The 25,885-nt window shown below is 32.6% G+C and overlaps 2 protein-coding genes across 6 annotated transcripts in view; one reads left to right on the plus strand and one right to left on the minus strand.

Moving 5' to 3' along the window:
• LOC109075098 (target of rapamycin complex 2 subunit MAPKAP1-like) overlaps window positions 1–1,468 on the minus strand; it is a 29,713-nt gene extending 28,245 nt beyond the window's left edge. For 3 of the 4 annotated variants that reach the window (XM_042723217.1, XM_042723216.1, XM_042723214.1), the window contains exon 1: window positions 1,273–1,467. The gene's annotated coding sequence lies outside the window, so the exon portion shown is untranslated. Of the gene's footprint in view, window positions 1–1,272 lie in introns of all 4 variants that reach the window. The other variant, XM_042723215.1, reaches the window with a different exon arrangement.
• Window positions 1,469–2,592: 1,124 nt separating this feature from the next.
• Window positions 2,593–25,885, plus strand: part of LOC109084756 (pre-B-cell leukemia transcription factor 3-like) — a 41,097-nt gene continuing 17,804 nt past the window's right edge. The window contains exons 1-2 of one of the 2 annotated variants that reach the window (XM_042723218.1): window positions 2,593–3,290; window positions 4,515–4,588. In XM_042723218.1, the coding sequence (XP_042579152.1) occupies window positions 3,115–3,290; window positions 4,515–4,588 (250 nt within the window). In that variant the 5' untranslated portion in view covers window positions 2,593–3,114. The remainder of the gene's footprint in view (window positions 3,291–4,514; window positions 4,589–25,885) is intronic. The other variant, XM_042723219.1, reaches the window with a different exon arrangement.

The raw sequence follows: 25,885 nt of genomic DNA on the forward strand, positions 1-25,885 counted from the left end.
TTAAAGCCTACTGCATTATATACTTGATATGCAAATTTCTCCACGATCAAAATTTTCACTACAAAATCTACTTCTGTCGTTTAAATGATAGTTTAACATTTTTTGTAATTAAAAGGTCTTTTAGTATAAACATCCACCTTCATCTTGTGGTTCAAGTCTTTTTGTTATGAAATCTTTACTGATTTTTATAAAGTAGCCCAAATGCAAAAATAAAGTTTATATTGTTAGTATTTCAAGATGAACACTATCTTAGGTTTACTTAATTACCTATACATCATTTTTTAGAAAAAGCATGATCATCAGGCTTTTGAGTAACGTTTATTTGTTCATCTCTCAATCATTATTGCATTGCATTGTATTATATGTTAAACTACAGACCTTTGATCATAAAATTAAGTAATTAAATATCAGCTTACTAAGATATTATTGGGAGATATAGTGACAAAATATATTTATATGCATTATAAGTATTCTGTTATATTGTTATAAAGTTCTGGCTGATTTACAAGCTATCAGAATGACATTTTTTGGCCAAATAAATAACAAAATCTGCAACAAATTGTACAATTCTGCTCAGTAAACTGTGCAAAAAAAGTTTTCACCAAACTGTTCCATTTTTAAACATATTATTTCATATGTCAAGCTTTACAGGAGTAAACAGAAATATAAATTAAAATAAATATTAGCTATCAATTCACATCATCACTTCTTTCAAAAAGTCAAAATGAAATCATTCAATCAACAAGTTTTACGACAAAAACCACGAGGGACACACAGGTATAACGGATAAACCAGTCTTCCAGGATCTATTACATTGTTCTTATGAGGATGTTTATGATATAAACACACAGTAAAGCAAACACACACAGTGGGTTAGTTACTAAACTAGCAGTCATGATCACCGGAAACCCAAACAACAACCTTCTTAACTAGACTACGACATAAGAAGGGACACCCATACCATATTGTTACACCACACGTTAAAACGTTTTAAAAATCTTGATTTGTAAACAATATGACAAGTGATGATGCTAAAATGCTAATTAGCCAGCAAGCTAACAGTTTCTGATCAATAACCACATAAAGCGTGTTCATAAAGTGCGAGCTGGTCACAAATGTACTCTCGTTGCTGTCTGAAATGAATAAGATTACGTTTGAATCATTTTTTGGATGAAACACGTGTAACTAAGAGCTGAGTGTACGCGCTGGCCAGGCCCTGCTAATGCTAATGCTAATCTGCTCGATAAACCTCCAACAGCAGCGCATCATTACCTTCATTCATGCCTATAACAGCGGCTCAAACCATCACAGACGCGCCACACCGTCTGAGCGAGGCACTGACTGTACTGTCTCATTTCATAATTATGGAGATATCGTCCCAGAAACAGAATAAATGTGTCTGTTTACTCTGTTGTTCCTGTGTTGGTGGTCCAGTAAGCTACTTCCTGCGGGTTTACCCCTCATACCGGAAGTACACCGCTCTGGGAAACACCCTCTAGAACGAGCGATGGACAAGACATGCGGCCAATCAAGACTCAGAGAATGTTAACAACAAATAAAGTAGATAGACAGACCGCGATTTAATTTAATTTAATTTAATTTAATTTAATTTAATTTATTTAATTTAATTTAATTTAATTTAATTTAATTTTTCCTTGTTCGTTTAAATGTTTATCTTTCCTTCTTTATTTATATAATTTCTTTCATGGAATAAAATCTGATACCTTAGATGTTACCAAATCAAGTATGCTTTTTAATTACTAACATTTATTTATTTATTTATTTATTTATTTATTTATTTGTTTGTTTGTTTTAGCGCATACAAATTTATGTATGATTGTATACAAAATCAAAGTTATTTTGTAGCTGTGTATAATATTTTATTTTTATGACGATGATGATATCAAATCGAATGCACCATGGATACAACTGTTAAAAAAAAAAAAAATAATAATAACAATAATAATAATAATAATAATAATAATAATGAAAATGTGCAGTAGTTACTGTAATGATCAGAAAATGTGTTTAACCAGTTAGATTGATTAGACCACCTGTTTACAGTGTTACTGTTTAAATTTGTTTGTTTGTTTTTATTTGATTGTTTATATATTTACACCTACTTGTTTATTAATTTATTTTGTAATTATTTATAATTTTGTGTTTTACCTGAACAGATCTATAAAAAATTTTACCTAAAAATCAACAATTCAAATTCAATTAGCCAAATAGATTCAGATCACTCCATAGGATGTGTGGCGTTTTCATTTTATTTATTTTTTCCTAGTCAGCAACAGTGCAATGTCCAGGTGCTAAATAGTTTTTGGTTGCTATTCATGAGCGTATAAAGATGGACTTTTAAAAACACACTGATAAATATTCGCCTTAGTTTAAAAAATGTGTCATGCGAAGCTTCGTATTAATAAATCATTATTAAGTTGCATTAACATGGGCAGCAATGTAAAGTGTCATTTTAAATCTAACTTTGTCCGAGCCTCGTCCAGACTCTGGACATATAATGTCTGTAATGGTGAGCACGGATGCACACTTGCAGACCCCGGGTGGGCGGAGCCGCCTGTCTGCGGGCTGTTGTGCAATGGGAACATCATCAGGAGGAGCTGCTGCGCACGAGGCGCACACAGGAATCTCACAACCCATTACATCTGCTGTAGATCATCCAGAAGAGCGCGAGGCGCGTTTAACAACCTGTCTGCGTTATTCCACAGCTCATCAACAGGAAGAAAGAACTCTGGAAAGCCAATGGCTAACTGCAGCTCTTATGCATCCCATTTTATCACTAATTTAATTTCTACTTGAGGATATCAAACATAGGGGGATTTTCTGAAGTTTTGCAGAAGCTGCCACTGGACTGCATGGAATAATAGTGTGAAGAAACATTGCAACGAGGTAAATGACGAACAGTAAAAGCATCAAAGTGCACTAGACGGTTTTTGATTTTGGAAATCAGTGGATCGTTTTATTAGAGCACTTTTTGTTTTCGCGCACCCTGGACTCTTGCGCATCCGTCATTTCCATTGCATTAATTCAGGAGGACGGCATCAGCATCTCTCTTGTGTGGATTTTAAAAGAAACCAGAGCTGTTTGAGTCAGAGGATGGAGGAGCAGAGTCATCTGATGCAGACCCTGGGCGGCGTGACCCTCGCCGGACACCCGGTGGCTTTACCGGTGCCTCATGACGGAACCGACGCGAGAAACAAGCAGGACATCGGAGACATTCTGCATCAGATCATGACCATCACCGACCAGAGCCTGGACGAGGCTCAGGCAAAGTTAGTTTTACACTGACACTTTACAATGCTGTCTCTGGTAGCGCAATTTATTAATAAGAATAAGGTGTAGCCTATTAAAAAGCAGCTTCGAACGACACACTTTTTCCTCCGGCCAATATTTATCAGTGTGGTTTTAAAAGTCTATTTCTACAGACTTGAGCACAAAAACTATTTAGCACTTGCACTGCTGTTGTCCAGGAAAATAAGATGCAATTCATTTTAACACGCCACGCTTCCTATAGCGGGGCATGTTGTCACACGATCACAGTGTGATATTAAACAGCCAATTGTAGGCTTTTCAGGGAAATGTAAATAGTAACATAATTATGAACAACAAAACAACTCGGTAAACAGGAAATAATGTACAAAGTAACATGCAAAAATCTTTTATGAATTCATTATAATATTGTAATATAATAAAATAAATGTTTAAAAATAAATACAAACATTTTTTAAATATTTAAAAATAGATAAAACAACAAAATAATACATGAGACAAGAAAAATGTGAACTGTAACATGCAATTAAAAACATTATAATAATATAATATAAAAAATTAATTACAAATGACATTTTATTTTAAATATTTTTTAAATAAACACGACAAAACAAAGCAAAGCAAAAAAAAATTAAAAGTAACATGCTAAAACATATTGGAAAAAGTATATAATGTTATATAATATTACAAAAAAAATAAATAAATTACATATAAAATATATTTAAAATATTTTTTTAAAAAGTATATAAAAATATGTCCTACATAAATTAAAATGATAAAACACAACTTAGCCCGACCTGAAAAATAGTCAGTGTTTATTTAGAACAAACAAAAACATTATTAGCTGCTAAAATTCAGTTATGTGTCTCAGTAAGTTGGTGTTTAATTGTATTAACAATGTAGAAAATATTCTATAGCTTATATACAGTGTCATTTGTTGCAGACCTCTTTTGTAGAGACCAATGCACCATACCACATTGATGTTGGTTTAAACATAACAATATGGTTTTATAAAAATGTCTTTAAAACAATAAAAGAAAAGTACTCCATAAATGCACCTGAAACATAATAATGTTCCTGAACTCGCATGGTGCTGTGAGGTGCAATCAGGTGGAATCAAGACGATACATTTAGTAGCACAGCAGAGGAACTATGAATGTAAAACACTGTTAATGGTATGTATGAGTGATTAGTTATTCTGAATCCTTCCTGTTTTTCCTTGAAAGAAAGCATGGGCTGAACTGTCACAGAATGAAACCGGCCCTGTTCAGCGTGCTCTGTGAAATCAAAGAGAAAACAGGTAAGTGCTCCTTTATGCCCCACACAATACGCTGCCATAATACACCTGCACGGATGATGCTCTTCAATACAGACTGCTGTTACATTCACAATAGCACCAGCAGTCCTGCAGAAGCTCTTGTTTATTACAGACAATAGTGTGTTTTACACTGACAGATGCTTCCTTACCAAAGTGTGAATGAGCTGTTTTCTGATGACGCATTTTATAAAGTTGTGGTTGATATCTGCAGTTCTACTCTGCAAAAATGCAGATTGATTGCATGTTAATAGAGCACTGTATATAATTAAAGTGGGCTGGAAATGTTTTTAATGGCATAGCAGAAACACAGAAGTTTAGAAATGTGCATCTCAGTAGATGCTGGGCTTTAAGTTTTAAATGCATATTAGAAATTTTAGGCCAAAATGTTATTATGAGAAAGAAATTTTACCTGATTTTTTTGGAGACATGTCAAATATATGGCCCAAATCCTATTTTTTTGGCATAGTTTGTATTTTCTGTAGTTGAATTCTTTTGATGGGCCTCACTGACTTGAGTTTGGAAAAGAAAGATAGTTTTTCATATATAATCTTCCTTTATTGTGTTTCTAAAAGAAGATTAAATTCATTTTACAACATGTATTTTCAATGTATTTTTATGTCTGGAAAGAGAAAAACACATATATTTGCATACGTTGTGCTGTTATAATTTCTGCAGATTTGTGCAACTTAGTTGAAATCTCAATTCACACCCTTTCCTATTTATAAATGACAATGATTTAGCTATATTATTAACCAAGCAACATATTTATCTTCAACCTATTGGTTTAGAAATAAATTCATTCAAATTAATAAATATTTGTATGTTAAAAAACTTAAAAAAAAAAATCTCACACACATTTCCCCATAATAATAAAAATAAAAATATTATACACAAAATTAAAAATATTAAAAAAAATTACAACAATTATTTATTTTTTTAGGCTGGAACAAAAAACATTTTGTCAGAACTTCTAGCAAATTACATATCATTAATGATCATATTTGTAAATCGGAAATAAATAGTTTTGTCCAGAAACTTCATCTTTATTTAAAATCATCGATTTATGCAGAATTGTGCACTTTATGTCAGAAAATGTCAGGCCTGAAAAGGTCAGATAGGTCAAATCAGCTTGATGATATTTCATTGGCTTGATATTGCTTTCTAATTAAACTTCTTTGTAAGTAATCAAATGCCTTGGAAAGTCATGGAAATTCTTTTGCTCTGTGGGGCAATTGGTTGAGTAAATTTAGTATAAAACATTATTTAGCCATGACAGCGCACTCTAGTGCAGTAAACATTCAGACATTACCATGATAGTCAGTAACTCCCCTTTCAACTCAGCATGCTGAATACACTCACAAAAGCAATTTTTGCAGTGCATGCATATTTGTAAATATGCATCTCTCATTCTGTAAAATCAATTGTCAGATTGAAGTACAGCAAAGCAATTGCTTTTGATTCATTAGGCTGATTTACAGTCATGCTTTATATTAAGTAAGCACTTCTGAAGTCTGCTGGGGGCATTTTAGTATTGACGCACTCTGACAGAGCTAATGAGTGAAATCAATCACGCTGAATATTATATATCTATTTGGGCAATAAAATTTAATTAGAAGCGACTATAAAGCATAACAAATAAATAAATATCAACATAAACATTGATGCTGGCTGTTGTGTTAGCAATAGAGATAATATATTCATGCATAAGTGATTTACTAGTAAAGCAGTAGTTGCATTTTTGCATTTACACGCAGGTTCACCCAAAATGAAAATTTGCTGAAAAATTTACTCATCTTCAGGTCATCCAAGATGTAGATGAGTTTGTTTCTTCATGGGAACAGATTTGTAAAAATATAGCATTGCATCACTTGCTCAGCAATGTATGCTCTGCAGTGAATGGGTGCCGTCAGAATGAGAGTCTAACAGCTGATAAAAACATCACAATAATCCACAAGTAATCCACACCACTCCTGTCCATCAATTAACATCTTAATAAGCAAACATCTGTGTGTTTGCATGAAACATATCCACCGTTAATGTGTGTTTCAACCGCAAACCATTGCTTTCGGCTAACATAGAAGCCCTCTGTCCATAATAATGCTTTCTCCAGCACCACTTAATATGATATTACCATGATCACAGTTTTAATATTTCTAGTATAATGGCATTACAAAACCATGAACATGACTAAAAAGTGACCTAAATCTGATTGTAGACATGCATCTGAAATATCAGTCTATGTATGCATATAGTACACATTCCCTGAGCATTTGCTGCAGTTCGTGTTCGTTTTGACTATAGCAATGAGTTGTGCAATTAACTGGGCTGCACAGTGGTTAAGATGCACTTGACTGTGGTGGGTGGATCATTACACTCTCTCGGCCCAGGCGGCTTGTGTTCAGCTTGCTTACCCCGTAGGCTGTGGAGGACTGTCAGAGACGGGCAGCATGGATCAGTGGCCTGGAAAATGGACACGAGAATGGAGTATAATTGATTTAAATCCCTGGCGTTCCTTCCCTGCTTATGTACTTCTATGTCGGTGTAGAGCTAAAAGCACAATGTACGTTTCTTGAGCAAATGTTTACTGTGCTCGCTGAGTAGTAGAACCAAAAGCATTCAACTAATGTCAATGCATTTTGAGTGTGCATGTTGTCTTTTATAAAGAAAAACAGCTGAAAACTTTACAAGCAAAACAAAAAAAAAAATGTGTGTAAAAAAATCTAGTAAAAAAAAACGATCTAGTGCTGAAAATGAAGATAAAAAGGATTGTGGAACTTTGTTTCTGAAGCATTATAGCCCAGCTAACAATAATAAGAATGTTATGCTGATTTTCTTGTTAAGTTATGAAAACATAACCTCTGAATGTTCTCTGAATGTTCTGAAACACGCCCAGTTTTTTAATGTTTCCTTGGTCATGTGAACGGTAGAGAGACATTCCATTTTATCAAGAGAACATTCCATTTTATCATTTTGCAAACATTATAGGAAAATACTTTTGAATGTTCTCTGAAACATCTAAAATGTATTTTTTTTTCTCTTATTTTTAATGTTTAGTTCAACGTTTTCTGAATGTTCTCTAAATGTTCCAAATGACCAGTTTCAAACTTTCTTTATTATTGGAATGTTAGAGTAATATTAATAAAAACGTTTCATTTTATGATTGTGAAAACATTATGAGAAAGTTACTTTTGAATGTTCTCTGAAGCTTGTATTAGCATTTTTTTGAAAGTTCTCTGAATGTTCAAAAAGTACAGTTTTTTTCTTGATGATATAAACATTAGAGAAACATTAAGGGAACGTTTCATTTGCAAAAATTATGGTAAGGTTACTCTTGAATATTCTACGAACCATCTGAAACTAGTAAGTATATTTTCTAAATGTTCTCTGAATGTTTAAAACATACAGTCTTTTAAATGTTAAAAAAAAATGTGTTAATTAGAACATTAGGAAATACATTAAAGGGTTATCTCACACAAAAATTACAATTCTGTCATCATTTACTCACCCTCAAGTTGTTTCAAACCTGTATGAGTTCTTTTTCTTGCTGAACACAAAAGAAGATATTCTGAAGAATGTGCAAGCAGTTGCCGGTAGCCATTGACTTCCATAGAAGTACTATGAAAGCCAATGGCTACCACCAAATATTTGGTTACCAACGTTCTTCAGAATATCTGTTTTTGTGTTAGTTCAAAAGATGAAAAAAACTCATGTGTGGAACAACTTGAGGCTGAATTAATAATGACAGAATATTCATTTTTGGGTCAACTCTCCCTTTAAGGGAATGTTACATTTTATAATTTAGCAAACATTATGAGAAAGTTACTTTTAAAAGTTCCCTGAACCATCTCAAACAAGTATATTAAGTAATAATTTTTTAAAAATAGCTAGATGAAAAATGTTCCATGAATGAGAAATATATAACATGATTTGCTAATGTTCTGAGAACATTATGAAAGACCAGATATAACTTTAAATTAACATTCTGTTAATGTTACTGGAAGAATGTTCTAATAACTTTGAGAGAACCTTGTCAGAACATTCTGAGAACATTCTCTGTTAATGCAATGAACTTGAGGAGAACTGATTTCCTACATTCACTTACAATCACCAAAACACCTTCATTTAAAAGCCATTAAACAAAAATGATGAAGTCTGTTGTCAAGACGACCTGAAAGACACTGATTGTGTTCTGTCAGCACAACCTCACACTCTTGACAGGTTAACTGAACTGAGCTAAAGTATCACTCCATTCATATTTCATTTCCCTAAAGTAAACGCTACACACCCCACCTCGTGTATTTTAATATTTTACACTTCCCCTGTGACGTGCATGCTATATGAGTACCATTTGTGATCTGCAGTCATCCATAATTTTTCCACATGGGATAAAAGCCTGAGAGGGAAGGGTCGTATATTTTATAGAGCGTAAATATAACAAGAGTCGGGCTGCTCAAGACATCACATGTGTGTGACTTTCACACAAGGTTGTTTCCTCTTTTTGTCATGCATTAGGAGGTTGTGTGTGTGTATTTTTCATTCATAGTAACGCAGGTGTGTTCTTAATTTTTTTTTTTTTTTTTTTTTCAGGTGCAAAACAGAAATTATGTTCAATCTGTAAAGAATATCCTTCATTTTGCTTGAGTTAAATCTTGTGCCATATTTATGACTTATTAAAAATGGAACTTATTGAAAATGTTAGTGCTATTATATTTTTCAAATAAAACATTAATAATAGAAAAGTTTTAAAATTTTAAAACTTCAATAATATCAACTCTTAAATCATAAAAAATTGAAATCTTGAAATATGAAACTTAAGATTTTTCATCTCAATAATGATTTTTTTATCGTATGACCTTGAAAAATGGCCTTTGAGGAAAAGAGGATAAGCTAACAGTCACTTTATTTGATAAAAATAGTTAAGAACTGTACTGTTTCTGTTTCTGAATTAAAAATATTTTTTACTACTACAAATACTTTGTTTCCACAAAAATGCAGTTGTTTTCTAAAATGCTTGGGATGACAGCAGTATTGGAGACAATGATTTGTGATTTATTATTAAAAAATTAAGTAGAAAAAGTGCAAAGTATATATTTTGGGGATTTTAACACTTTTTAAAATATATTTCTATTAAGTATATTGTTCATCACTTTGCTAAAATGACTCTCTTAGACTTTGCCTAATGAGAAGATGACAAAAAAACAACTTCATACAGCTTATATATGCAATCATTTGTGTAGTCGGCAATGATTGACAATGATTGACAGGCAGAGAACTGGCTCCAAGATTTCTGATTGGCTAACAGAGCAGTGTCAAAGAGGTGACTTCCCACAATACATGTTTCAGTGATATCTGGCAGGTAGTAGAGCTATTTTGTTTGCTAGCCCTGAAATAAATAAATAAATAAAAATGAAAACTGAAAACATTAAAAGTAAAAGCTTAGAGATAGATAGATAGATAGATAAACTTCGTTTTTTTGATGAAAAAATAAGGCAACAAATGGAAGCTTGAAACTTTTCTGCAAAGCACAACAGTAGTCTGCAATTAACAAATTCTTCAATATTTACTGAATTGTATTGCAATGTATATATAATATAACATATGCAGTATAAGGTAAATGCACTAACCATGTTATGTAATAGAGTTAAACACATTTATTATAGATGCAATAACATAAACCTCTGTATTCAAGGAATTTTGTATATAGCCTATGCAATATACAATGATTCAACGTCATGTCAAAATTTCACTTATATTTCGTACTTGTTTAGTTTTATGCACAATTTAGATTAGATTTTTTAATTAGTTTACAATAAAAATGTATTTCAGAGTTTCTTCATTTACTGAGAAACAAAAGTTCTGCTGTGTTTGAATCTGAGTTGGTCACCTGTGATGGTTTGCAGGTCCAGTTTAGACCAGTGTGTCGATATCATTTATGAATATGATTGAGATCACCCTGGTTTGTTAAAAAGAGGAGCTCATAAAATCTTTGCACTGGGCTTTATTTTCCCACGGTGCACTTCTTCTTTTCCCCTGTCTTTTATCATCGCAGCTCTTTTATATTGCTGTTTAGCAGGTTTGGTTTATCTATCAGTCGAGTCAATAGAGTCTCTTGGGATTCTCATAGTTGGAGTTGATTAGATAAAGTTTAAGGGCTTTTAACTGATATGCATGGTGCTACAACATGATAACATAGTGCTTATGCTGATAAATAGAATATTCTAAAGATTTTGCGACTATTTGAGCATTTTTTGTTTGTTAGTTTTAGCAGTGATTAATTATTATAGCTCATATCCAACATGTTAGTCTAATGGCTTTTTTAAATGACTATAAAATTATGTTTTTCTTAATAATATTTTATAAGAAAAATAAATTTTTCAACAAAACCTTTTATGTGTATTTTTTTGTCTTTTTTTATAAGAAAAATATATTTGTCTTCATAATCTTTTATTAAAATATTAACTTTTTTAATTAAATCTATATACATACACCAACCAAATAAATCAAACAAAAAAAAAAACAAATACACCAACAAATATATATAGTGAGACACCAAATGGTGAAATGGTTTTTACCTGCATCACCATATATATATATATATATATATATATATATATATATATATATATATATATATATATATATATATATATATATATATATATATATATATATAAATTGCAACTTTACTGGAAATTTGCATGCATTAACAGGATAAAGCCATGTTTAAATTCTTGTATTAATTTTGTTGACATATTAGAGTTAGGTTTTTACTCCAAAAATCAGAAAAAAATGCAAATAGATACATCATAATAAAAACCTAAATGTGTATTTTAGATGTTTTCTTTCTGCTAGTCTGAAACAAAACAAGTTTTGGAAGAAAAATAGCCGAAAAAACATTGGTTTTGCCTGCAGTGCCTTGCCTTAAAACAGTAATTTAACATCCGTTTCTCCCCCAAACACATAACTGCAACAAGTGAGATTAGAAGCAGACAAGGACACGGACAGCGTGCTATTACACGGCTGCGGTGTCATCAAAGCGGCCTGGGAAGGAGTCTCGCACTCTCCTGTCACGGGGAAAAAAATCAATAGTGCAATCCTCCCCATTCCTGTCTCGCTGGCAGTAATTTAAATAGAAAATCAAATGAGCGGCGAGCAGATAATTGTTTTATCAATATCCTCCTGCCCGCCCTCCTCGGGTCAGTGGCGCATGATCACCGAGCGCTGGATATGACGAGGACGAAATGTGAAATTGAACAGCTCGGCTCTCGTTTATCAGACCTGACAACTCGGAGTGACCGACTCACGGTACGGCTGGACGGCGCAGCTGCTCCCATCTGCTCAGACTCCCGCTTAAACATCTTAACATGATAAAGTGGCTGCTGTCGTCAGCGCTGTCATCGGACCAACAAGATTTGAATGTATTCTTGCTCAAATATGTCCTATAGTTGTACTGTAATGTGAAAGATTACAGTAATCAATGGACATGGCTACTGCACAATAAATATGGTTAAAGACATTTGGATCACACAACTATGACCTCTACTCAGCTAACAACACCACCATTAAGATATTCAAGAGTTGTTTGTTTTCAGAATGTTCAAAAATCCAGTTTTTAAAATGGTTACGTGAACGTTCCATTTATGGTTCCATTTCATCATTTTGAAAACATTATTATAGGAATGTTACTTGAATGGTCTCTGAACCAACTGACAAATATATATTCCAAGAATGTTTTGCCAGTATTCCCGTTATGAAAATGTTGGTAACACTTTATTTTAAGATGTCCTTGTTAAACATGTTACATTTAGGCTACTTACTATTATAATTACAATGCAAGTAACCCTAAGCCAGACGCTAACCATATAGCAACATGTAGTTAATTAATATTACTCAGTACTTAAATGTATAATTACACTGTAACAAGAACACCTTTAATAAAGTGTAACCAAAATATTTTTTTCTGAATGTTTTCTAAACGTTCAAAACATCCAGTTTTTTTAAATGTGTCAAAAAACTTGTTTCCTTGGTTATGTGAATGTTAGAGAAACCGCAAGGGAACGTTTCATTTGTAAACATTATGGGAAAGTTACTTTTGAATGTTCTCTACATCCAACTGTAATGTTTCAGGAAAAAAAAAATGTTCAGTGAATGATGTGTAAATAACATTTTTGTGCTAATGTTTTGAGAACATTATTAACTTTGAAGAAATGTTCTGTTAACATTACTGGAAGAACTGAAAAAAGAAAAGTTTACTTTTGCAGGTTTTTGCATGCAATCTTTAGCAATTTCTTTGGTATAATATTAAGTAAAATCTACCCAACTTTGTGAAATAATATTGAATATGAGTGAGTAAATTAATCTTATTTTCAGATCTAATACCATTGTAATTAAAAAAAACCTAGAAAAGCTCATTTTGTTTAATTTGAAAATAGGAATGTAGCCATTTTTGGGCAGATTTGGCAGAAAATTTTGAACAAATCAAAATTTGATATTCCACATAATTTTTCAGTAATTTCTGAAAAATTCAAAGATTTGAACAAATGCACAATCTTCCTCATGATATTCCAAGAATTTCGTATGTGTCACTTAAGAAAGATGGATGTAATTCAATATTTTAAACAAATACATGATATTCTGTATGATGTTTCAGGAATTTCTTGTATATTCTTAAGAAAGGAGGACAAAATTCAAGAATTTGAAAAGAAACTGTTACTTTAAAATCCAATAACAGAAAACACTGACACTTGGAAAGGCAAGGTTCATGTGAAATGATACTGGTTTAATGACATTTAAACAGTGATGGTAAAAATGCCATTCTTACTCTGTGATGTTCATGGGAATGTGTATTATGATTGATACCATGCTTATAAAAGAGTCACATGCATGACTTACAGCAGTTCGTGTCCGGTTTTGATTTGGGTAATGAAGAGTAGCAGTAAATCTTTGGCTCATACTAGTGTTTGTTTAAAGATGCTGATGTCTGCTCGATTGCTTTAATTGCTCTTCTTTACTCTTGACCCTCTTGAGGGGCTGTTATATATCACACACAGTCATAATGAATTAGTCCACTTCACACACAGCATATTTCTATATGATAGATAACACTCTGGAGAAACGACCTGTCTTCATTGACACCTCACAGAGGGGAGGCGAGAAAGACCAGACGAGGATGTATGGGTGTATGCAGGGAAAAAAAATGTTATCCAAAATCAGACTGAAGCTTTAGTGCTTTTTTTTTTTTCAAACTTGCCAAACTATCAATTCTGGCTGAGCTGCATTCAGTGGAGAACCTGTGCATACACATTCTCTAGTCATGAGCCAAGTGCAATCTGGAAGTTTTAAATTAATTTTTATTGGAGTTATTTAATCAGATTATGTTTATTAATAAAGTAAAATGTTTATTGAATATAATCTCAAGTGCTTGAAGGCATCTTCCTTTATTAAAATGAATGCAATAATACAATTCCTGATTAAAAACTCTTCTTTGGAAACTGGATTCATATGAAATGCCTACACAAAAAAACAAAAAACAACAACAACAACAACACCAAAAACAAAACAAAAATGTGACATTTACGGTAAAATACTGGCAGCTGTGGTTGCCAGAACTTCACTGTAAAAAATATGGCAACATTTTAGGTTATACAGACTTAAGTTAAATTCACAATAAAATACTGTATTTCATTAACTGATGTAATGTTAATAAAACAAAATTTTGAAGTACTAATATCTGTTTTGAACCATTGTAATGCACTGCTAACCACCAAAAACTGGTGGTGATAAGAAAGTCACATGATGAACCAAAGCTCATCACAAACAGCTTTTCTACGAGCTGAGAAGGGCAATACTTATATATATAGAAGGCCCACAGTGTCATTCACACAAACACTAAACCCCAACATGGTGACACACATGATACTGAAATAATGCAATAAACATTAATTTAACAACATTAGATGTAAGATTCAACCCTATACACAACTGATAAGACAAAAACTAAGAAGAAACATGTTATTTAAAAAAATCATGAAGGGAATTCTGGGAGTGTCAATTTACGGTTTGACACTGTAAATTATACAATGACTTTTTATTTTTCACTTCCAAAAACCGTATTTTTAACAGTATTTTACTATAAAATTACATTACACGTAATTACATTTATTCACCAAATATAGTAGGGAAACTTACTGTTAACCAGTTAACAGGTTTTTACTGTAGCATTTTTACAGTCTTTTACTGTTAAAATCCATTTTTTTACAGTGTACTTTGCTATTAATTTAATTAAATATCCTGTTTTACTTGTAAATGCATAACGGAAGTAAATGGGTTGTGAACTCCATTTAATGTTGACTTTACTCCTACAGGTCAGCTGGAAATGACTGTATGGTTCTTGGCTTGGCAGCATTTTGCTATTTAAAACATGCTCTCATGCAAATCCAGCCAAAAAAAAAAAGAGGATATTTTAGAGGTTTCATATATATAAAACAAATACTTGCATTATAAAGTTAAGTAGATTTAACTATTGACTCAAAATTGTGTGCAAAAACCTGCAAAAGAAATTAAGTATCTACTTTACCTTGCAACATAATATAGAATAAATGAAGTACATTTAACCTAATGGAATAGTTCACCAAATTTTGCCATCATTTACTCACCCTCATGTCATTCAAAATGTATGTAAGTTTCTTTCTTATGTTGAATACAAAAGAAGATAATTTAAAGAATTTTGTAGAACCAAACAGTTGTTGGTCCCCATTGACTATCAACCAAAAAAAAAAACCAGTTAAAAACAATCAAAATACCACAAATATATATATTATTAATATTAAAAATAATTTTTTTAATTAATTGAATTCATAATATATATATATAATTTATGTTTGAATTAATTTTATTGATAAAGGGAATTTTTTCCCTTGTTGCTATCCGAAAGAAAACAAAGTCTGACATTCTTGATCAAAAATTTCTCTAAAATACAAAACAAGAAATTCTCATTTAAATCCTTTCCATTTTCCATGTTTTAATTAATTGATTTTGATCTGGTTAAACTATCCCTTTAATAACAAAAAAGACAGTATATTAAGTTCACCCATTTTTCCATCTCAGGTGTAAATGCACGATTCAGTATTTTCATGAGGACGTTTTAAGAGCACATTGTTATTCAGTCTGTCAAACACACGCGGTTCATACATTTCAGATGAGGGCAGAGGAGTCAGGTGTGGTTCAAGCGCACACATACCCATTATATGGTGTGTTTGGGCTTTTCAAGCTCTTGTGTGCCAAAACCGTTGTGTACGTCTGATCAAAGCCATACGCTCCACTGGAGACAAGGAGCGCAAAACTTCACCTTGGCTCTGGTGCTTTTCTTGGCATCACCTAAAAGCAGTCTTTGTTCCTTGTTCTAGATGAAAGAATCAATCCCTGACAGCTACCATACAGGTGAGACAACTACAAGAGAAACCAAGACTGTTCGCTTCAGGGACAACACTGTTTATATTCGTGTTTGCTGCAGAAGTCGAATGCAGAGGGAGTCTTCGCAGCTGATTTGAACACAATTTTCAAGGAGCTCAAGCATTCATACAGTATGGCTGCTTACAAAAGATATCAAGAAGTCTCAATGAAAATGTTTCTTTATAACCTGCTGATTTACAAATAATAGTGTTTTTATAGACAATATGCCTTCATCTCTTTCCTTCATTGGGTTGTTGGAGAAGTTAAAATGAAGTCTACCTAGTACAATAGTTTAACATTTGTTTATGTTTCTAGCTTATTTTAAATGTTATAGCATCAGATCTGCAAATAAAAGTTATCTATTAACAGTGCATTTGACCAGGTTTAATGTCAATGCCATTTTTGCATCTTGTAACCAAATATGATGCACAGGAATTCTCTCCATTGATCTAACACATTATTCTCTAAAATTTGGGGCTGATTAACCCTTTCCACCCCAGACACAGAATATTTTACTTCTACATCACCATCTGGATGCTTCATATACAATAATATTACAATGCATATCATGTGTTCACTGTATGGAAAATACCAGTTCAGAGATTGCCTTAGATATTGAAGAAATTCATACAGGTTTGGAATGACCTCCTTGTAAGTATATCTACATTGTAGATTCTACAACAGACTGTGTTAGAGTTCACATTTGCACAGTGGAAAGCTGTAGTATTCAGAGGGTCCTTGAGAGAACATAAAAAAAAAAAAAAAAAAATGGTTTGTTCCCCTCCTACACCCAACTCAGAGGAGTCTTGGGAAATCATATCGATCGATAGTTCCTGTTCCAGAAAGATTGCTGCACACACACTAACGGGCGATGGACGTTCTCAGTGGCCTTCATTTACAGTTTCCATCAATAAATCTTCATGACTAAGCATGAGTGTCAGAGGTGAATTACAGTTCACATTGGCTTCCACCAAGCTTCACGGCTTGGCCTTTCTTCGGGAATGACCACTCCACATTTACCAGTTAATCTGGTTATGATTGAGGAAATGTTTTGAAATGTGACCATGCAATGCAAGCAGATTCTTAGAAAAATGCTGGCTAAAAACTGGCCAAATGTTGGCATTTTAACGAACATGATGTTACACAAACAGGGTTGTGCAGAATTCAGAATTAGTGCGAATTTGCATCAAATTGGCCAAAACGCATAAGAAAATGGACTGGAATGACAGGAAGAAGAATTTACTGAATTGCAATTTGAAGAAATTCAATGCAGGTGATGCATTCTGGTAAATGAAGCGTTCTTCCACTCTAGTGCACAAGTACTTAGTTGTTACTTGTATATATACATAGAGAGAGATAGACAGACAGACAGACAGATATCTATCTATCTATCAAGTCCAAAATAGTTTTTTTAAAAGGTGTATTATGGTAGTTTGATCATTGCATCAGGATAAAATGTTTCTCTTTGTGTTTTTCCAGTTGTTTTTAGACACAAGAACATGTCAAGTACGAACAGCTCCTAACATGCAGCAAACAGACACGTCGTGATTAGCGCCTCCTCATTAGCCTGACATTGGTGACTGTGTTTCTTGGATTTATGCTCCCTAAACGGGACATTAACAGAATACTTTAAGCGGCGCTCTCCTGATTAGCATAATTAACGTGCATTCCACTGAGAATCTGCCATCGTTAACGAGGTATAGCTGGCTAATGAGGCCAAGTGAGTGAGCTTATATCAGGGATCTGATTGGCTGGTGTGTGTGCGGGTTAGTTGTCCTGATTCATGCACTGTATGAATGTCCATCTTTGGCGGCTTCCCCATTTTCCCACCCATTTCAATTCAGTGTTTCTTTATGGAGTGTAAATCAATACATAACTAAATACTTTACTAAAGCAAGGTTTTTTTTTTTTTTTGGAAGCAAATTTCTCTGAATAGTTCCCATGTGTTTTTAAAACAGAAAGGGAGTAGTGATGGGAAGATCAAATCATTTTACTGGCTCTTTTATTCTATCTCATCTATCAAAGTGAACTAATGTTTATTCACATCACAATCTTGATCATATTCTGAATTAGAAAATCATAATAATAAAGATAAATAATAAAAATAATTTATGAGGTACATGAATTATTTGCCTCTAAGTTTTTTGTTTATTTAGATGTAAAGTCAGAATTCTGAGAAGTAACATCAGAATTGCAAGATATAAAGTCATAATTGCGAAATGTGAAGTCATAATTGTGAGATATAAAGTTACAATTTTAAGATGTAATGTCAGAATTGTAGGATATAAAGTTAGAATTGTGATAAATAAAGTCAGAATTGCAAGAAGCAAAGTCAAAATTTCAAGATGTTAAGTCAGAACTGCGAGATGCAAAGTTAAAATTGTGTTCTATAAAGTCTGAATTACAAGGTATGAAGTATTTATATAATTGCGAGATGTAACATCAGAATTGTAAAATGTATAGTCAAAATTGCGAGATCTATAGTCAGTTATACGAGATGTAAAGTCAGAATTGTGACATCTAATGTCAGAAATATGAGATGTTAAGTTAGATTTGCGAGATCTAAAGTCAGAATTACAAGATGTGAAGTCAGAACTGCAAGATGCAAAGTTAAAATTGTGATCTAAAGTCAGAATTACAAGATGTAAAGTTAGAATTGTGAAATCTAAAGTCAGAATTGTGAGATCAGGCTTCAATAATCATGGCATGTGTCTGAATTATTGCATGCTATCTATGATTTGTGTTCTCAGATTGCGTCTGGTATCAGTGTTTGGATTGGCGTGTACCAGTGAAGCATGCTTTCAGTGACACAAAATCGTTGCAGTGCTAAACCTGCTGTTTCTCTCATCAGGCTGTGTTTTGACAACATATAATATCTCTGCAAACCCCTTTGGAAAGGTTTCTGTGGGTCGTTTGCCTGCAGTGATAACAAGCGGTCACACGCTTTAGCCATGAAATGACTCCTCAAAGACAAAACGACTTTCGAGGCGAAAACGACTTTCGAATTGATCTGTCGCTATCGACAACATGCCACTGTGAGCTGGTCATTATTCACGTTGTTTTGCACAGCAGGTCCAAACGTCTGAGACTGCATTGAGAAGCTGGGATTTTTTCATTTAATACCTGGAAAGAAACAAAGGTTTAAGATTTAGAAACACACAAATCAAATTAAACTTATTCAACTTTTGCCCAATGAAAAACAAAGATTCTGTTCTGGTCACTAAAATAGAGATATTGATTTGTTGCCTTTGCCCAGACCGAAATGAATATACATTTTATTCAGATTTATTCACATTGTTGCTGATAACATATTTTGTAATGAAAAACTGTACTGCATTAAACCGTTAGGTAAAGTTAAAATGAAAACTAAAATGAAAAAATGTTAGTCCAAATGTTTTGCTATCGTATCTTAGGATCATGCAAGGTTTATAAACATTTCATAGCAATATGTCTACAAAATAGCCTGTTTGGGATGTTTCAGTAGTAATTACTGAATTATTAATAATTAATTAACAATTATTAAAATATTTTTCTCTATTCAAGCTTAACATGTAAAGACTATAAAGCCTGTTTCTGCCACTGAATAAAAAATAAAAGGTATTGTGACTATCTAGCAATTATGACTTTTTTTCTTAGATTTGTGAGATATGAACGTGCAGTTGCGTGTTATAAAGTCAGAATTGTGAGATAAAAACTTGCAATTCTGAGAAATAAAGTCAGTCTTTTTTCCTCAAAATTGGGATTTATAAAAAAGTTGCAATTAACTATTTTTTATAGTGGTAAAAATAGGAATCCTAAAAAAACAACTAAAACAAATCAACCTCATCCCTATTAACCAAAAGCACCAAAATTCAATTCTCTGTATGTACTGTACATGTGGAAGAACTGACAATAAAACAGACTTGACTTGACTTGACTAATACACTTTAAAATAAAATTAAAATATTAAAGTTAAGTATTCAAATTAATTTAAATTTCACAGATAATTGGCAAGTAAAGCACTGGTTATTTCCAGGGTGTTGCTATGGTGTTCCTGGTTGTTGCTATGGTGTTATAAGTTGTTCCATGGTTGTTGCTGTGTCTTTGCTAGGGTATTATGGGTTGTTTAAACAGTATTTCTTTGTGGTCGCTATGGTGTTCTGATTTGTTTCTAGGTTGTTGCTGTGTGGGTGCTGTGGTGTTCTGGGTTGTTTCTAGAGTGTTGCTATGTGGTTCTAGGGAGTTCTGGGCTGTTTCTAAGGTGTTGCAGTGTTGTTCCAGGGAGTTCTGGGTTGCTACAGAGCTTCCAGATTGCTAAGGTGTTCTAGGGTGTTGCTATGTCCTGCATTCTTAAGTCTCTGTAACCAAGGATTTGTGTAAAATGACTACCCTTCAGTTTGAGCAATAGTTATATTGACGCTTGACTAACAGTCAAAAATAAATGCATAGAACTGATTGATACAACAGCTCAAATTTCATCCAAATGTGCCAATATTAAACCAGTTTGAACTGAATATAAACGAACACTCTTGCATTTGATTGACAGATGCTTCACACTTCAGTAAGAAGACATGCATTGTGATGTAAATTCACACGCTTCGAAGCGTCTCTGAGAGCTTAACCACGGTGTGTCGCGTGTGGAAACCAGCAGCAGCCATTTTCCCGTTGATTTGTGATGAGCTTATGTGAGAATAATTAATGCCAATTATCTCTTAATTACAGTGATTAGAGCTGCAGCTGTAGGATCCTCATCTTGTAGTGAAGATAGAAACTGATGCGCTTTAAACGGTTAAAGTACCCACAGTGTGTGCGTGTGTGTGCGTGTGTGTGTGTGTGCGTGTGTGTGTGTGTGTGTGTGTGTGCGTGTATGTGTGTGTGTGTGTGTGTGTGTGTGTGATGCTTGTGTGTGTGTGTGTTTGTAGTGACATATCAGGACACAACTTTGTATAATGACATGGGTGATTACAAGGACGAGGGTGACTTATGAGGACATAACCCATGTCCCTGTTTCAAAACGCTTATAAACCATACAGTATTAGTTTTTTTTGAGAAAGTAAAAAATGCACAAAGTTTCCTGTAAGGGTAGGGTTAGGTGTAGGGTTGGTGTAGGGCGATAGAATATACAGGTCGTAACAGTTAAAAACCATTACGCCTATGGGATGTCCCACTTTTCACAGTGTGTTGTGCACATGTGTGTGTGTGTGTGTGTGTGTGTGTGTGTGTGTGTGTGTGTGTGTGTGTGTGTGTGTGTGTGTGTGTGTGTGTGTGTGTAAATAAACTGACCCATAAATGTGGGAGATAGTGCTAAAATGAGAAATATAGATTATTATTATTATTAAGTCACCTCAGGTCATTCACTTTTAGAAAAATCCAGTCTAATGAAAGGAGAACATGACAAACGCTTGTTTCATTTAATTTACATTAAAGATAAAGTATGTTATTTCACCACTCACTGTGGCACCAAAGTTCAACAGTTTAAAAAAATTAATTAATTACTTGATTAATAATGTTTCAAAACAGTTGAATAAATACTGGTGCACTCTGAAGCTTGGTTAATAAATAAATTATATATATATATATATATATATATATATATATATATATATATATATATATATATATATATATATATATATATATTAAATTAACATTTTTGTCCTTTTATCCTTTAATCATATCAAAAACAAAAAAACAAAAACAAAAAAATATAAAATAAAAAATAAAAAATATTTTTTTTAGAGAATAAATCATGAATTGAATGTATTTTTTTGCCCTAAGCCAAAATAGCTAAATTTCATACTATAATGTAAAAAAAATGTAAATGTTAATTAATTTTTTTTTTTTATCCTGTAAAAACATTATGAAAGCTATTAAGACATGTTTGAATATATGTTTCTTACTTATAAATAGTTAAAAAAAATTACATTTAACAAACATAGAAATAAAAGAATAAAATACAAATAAATCTTGGCCTGGGTAAAAAATACCACACTATTGAAAAAAAAAAAAAAAGAAAAAAAAAACTATATCTACACTGAAAGATATTGAGATTTGTTTTCAGAGAATAAATCCTATTTTTTCTCACCCAACTGGCATATAGTTGGCAGACAGGAAGGAAAGAAAGAAAGAAAGAAAGAAAGAAAGAAAGAAAGAAAGAAAGAAAGAAAGAAAGAAAGAAAGAAAGAAAGAAAGAAAGAAAGAAAGAAAGAAAGAATAAGTAAACAAACAAAGAAAGAAATGTATTCAAGTGCAATTTAAGAAATATATTTTTCTTTCCCAATTGGCAAATAGTTTTTCTAACTAAATAAATAAAATGTAAGATTTTGTTGTTTTTGAGCCAGACACATCACTCTAAACACTATGTCACATAACACATCTGAATGTGTGTTTATGGTAGTGGATATTTAGTTTTTCTTCTGTTAAGAGCCTCAAAGAAAACTCTTAATATTATTAAAAGATTTGATTCGACTGCCCTGGCAAACTTTCAGTGATTAGTTTTCTCAGAAAAGCTCTTCGTATCGGCCTTGAAAACACAAATTTGTTTCCTGGCAGAGCCTGTGATTTTGTCAAGTGTTCAGCTTCTTACACTCAGTTTGCCGCAGGATTTGTTAATATAGCTGGTGTTTGGCAGCAGGAATTAAAGCTTTAATCTGAGTGTATTTTCAAGCTATATTCATCCAAATTAACCAGTATGACTGAAAGACTAATTAGAATACAAATTCTAATTAGCAAATTATGAAGCTTAAACCCACACAAGCATGTTTTAGTAACAAAGTGTGAATAAATCAGGACAAGGCATCTATACTGCTCTCTAGAAAACCGCATTAAATGCCTGAAACTACCCAGCGGGCGTCTATTTTCTGACATAAGAAGGTTTAACGTGAAAAAAAAAAACCTCAGTTTTTTCTGTTGCTGTTGGTATAAGCCCACTTATTTTCGATCCCGGTGCTAATTAGGAGCAGGAGAGCAGGCTGTGGCTTTGAGAAAATTTTCTGAGCGTGTCGTGGGGGAGGGAACACCGTCTATTAGAGTCTTTATATATCAAATGTGCATTTCAGCGATTGGTTTTGCTCTGTGAAGAAATCCAAAACCACCCACCGCTCCCTCCAGCTGTACAGTAACTCGGGTTTAAAACTCTTATTTAAAACTGTCATTCCTCAGCGATGAGACCGGCTTTGAGCAGATTAAATTAGACTTGTAAATGTGGGGTTGTGAAGATTTCAGAGCTCTGGATTATATTTATTTTAGAGAGAGACCCCACTCGTGAAGGCTTATGCAAGTTATGATTTATGATTTATTTCGAGGGTCTGTTAAAGGAATAATTCACCCCAAAATGAAAAGTCTATCATTTATTCACCCTCATGTCATTCCAACCCCTGTATGACTTACTTTCTTTGTTTAGCAGAAAGTCCTGGCTTGATTTTCCTACAGTGAAAGTCAATAAGAACAGATTTCAATATCCAAAAATAACAAAAAACTAGTGAAGGATTAACTTTGAATTAATTTTCACTCAAAAAATCGAAACACAGAAATGGCAAGTAACACATTGAATCAAACATGACATTTTGAAGCAGAAAGACTGAAATAGTATTTTCTAGTAAAATGTACACCAATTACAACCTTGAAAAATCATTTTTACATTGCATAATAGTATTCATATGCCTCATTCCAAGTCTTCTGAAATTATACTTTGTATGTAGAACTGATAAAAATTTAGATTCAATTGGCTGAAAATCTGAAAATCCATATAAAAAGAAAATCAAAATTTAAAGATAAAGACAAAATGAAATCTAAATCCAGAAATTAATTACTCTTAGCATTTGATGACTCGCACAAACCTATAGAATTGCTTCAGAAGATATTAAATAAAGCACACATGTAATAAGGACTACTTTTTATTGGTGGTCATTTTTAGAGCTCATCCCAGTGGCAGAATAAAATGGGGTAACACTTTATTTTAAAGTGTCCTTCTTACACATGTACTTACTATTACAATAACAATAGATTATGCATAATTACTGTACAAGTAACCCTAAGCCAAACCCAAACGGGTATAATGATTCACTCGTTTTGTTGATGCATTGATGACAAATCATATACTTTAACATTTTAAAATAGTAATTTCCAGACCAAGAAAACTCATGGAAATAAATAAAATCATTTAAAAATATGGATTATTGAACATTTTATTTTATAAACATTTTAATGGCACATTGCATTCTTTGTTAAATTCCATGTGGCCAGTATGCACAGATTTATTATGTGGCTTACAATAAACAGTCTTAAGTAGTTCAATAGTGTCATTTTCTTTTTCTTACCAAACACAAATTAGTAGAAAAATGTACATAATCCTATGAATGCTTTTAAAAAACTACAGAATTACCATGAATCAAAATCTAATCATATTGGGAATCAGATCAAACTGAATCATTCTGAATTAGCAAAAATTGTTCCTGATTCGAATCAAAAACCTATGAATCATCAATCAAATCATTTTGCTGTCTACCCAAAGATTCACATCCTTAACTAAAACTAAAAATGTTCGGTAACTAAACTAAACTAAACTAAAATAATTAGAACTTAAACCTACAGAACTTGAAAGTAAATTAGAATGTTGCTTTGGCATTGAACTGAAAAAAGTTTAAGTACTAAAATGACTATAATTAAAATTGAAATAAAAATTAACTCTAAAAAATACTGGGTTGTTTCAACCCAGCTTTGGGTCAAATATGGACTAACCATCCACTGGGTTACATTTTTACAATAAATTGTTAACCCAAAAGTTGGGTTAGTCCATATTTGACCCAAAGTTGGGTTGAAACTTAAAGTGTATATAGAAATCTTAAAAAAAGTAAAAAAAAAATAAATAATAATAATAATAATAAAAATGACAAAAGCACATACCAAAACTACTAAAACCTAAACTGAAATCAAAACTGAAAATATAAAAATAAAAGCTAATTCAAAATATTACTATAATAGTATAAATAATACTGAATAACTGATAATAATACTGAAGTCTTTGTTTTGGCCCTGCGTGTCTCTAAAGCATAACGCCGCAGGAATGTCTCTTCAAAACTCTCTGACTGAAAAACAGCTCAGAGAAATACCTTGTATCCCCCAACAAACAAACAAACACACACAGACGCTTACCTTACACTCACATGCAAATTCAAATACCAATAAAAAATAAATATCATTAAAGGATAGTCTTTGTTTGACTAATCCAGATTAATGGCATTGAAGGATTAATGCACTTGTGCTTGAACTCATGTGACCCGTCGGAGCTTCCAGCAGTCAGTAGATCCTGCAAAAGGACATAAACATCACAAAGGTGGCGTGAGGTCATGGATTAATTCTGTAAGATCTCTGAGGTTTTAACAAAACCTGTCTAATCTACAGCAATCATCTGATAAAAACACACCACAGGTCCAAAACCTGCCATTCAACTCCTCATTTACAGCATTTTAATACGGCGTGATTCAAGAAAAAGTTTTCTTGTGCAGTTTTTTTTTAGTACAAGAGGCTAGATGATCACAATGTTTGAAAAATCTGCATCCACACAAAGAAAAACACTTTATGTAAATGTAATACATAAACTTGGATTCAATATTTTCTTTGACTATATTATATAAATATATATATATATATATATATATATATATATATATATATTCTTTTATATACAGGTCCGTTCTCAAAAAATTAGCATATTGTGAAAAAGTTCATTATTTTCCATAATGTATGATAAAAATTAAACTTTCCTATATTTTAGATTCATTGCACACCAACTGAAATATTTCAGGTCTTTTATTGTTTTTATACTGATGATTTTGGCATACAGCTCAT

The sequence above is a fragment of the Cyprinus carpio genome, chromosome B5 (genome assembly GCF_018340385.1).
Source record: "Cyprinus carpio isolate SPL01 chromosome B5, ASM1834038v1, whole genome shotgun sequence".
Classification (NCBI taxonomy): Eukaryota; Metazoa; Chordata; class Actinopteri; order Cypriniformes; family Cyprinidae; genus Cyprinus; species Cyprinus carpio.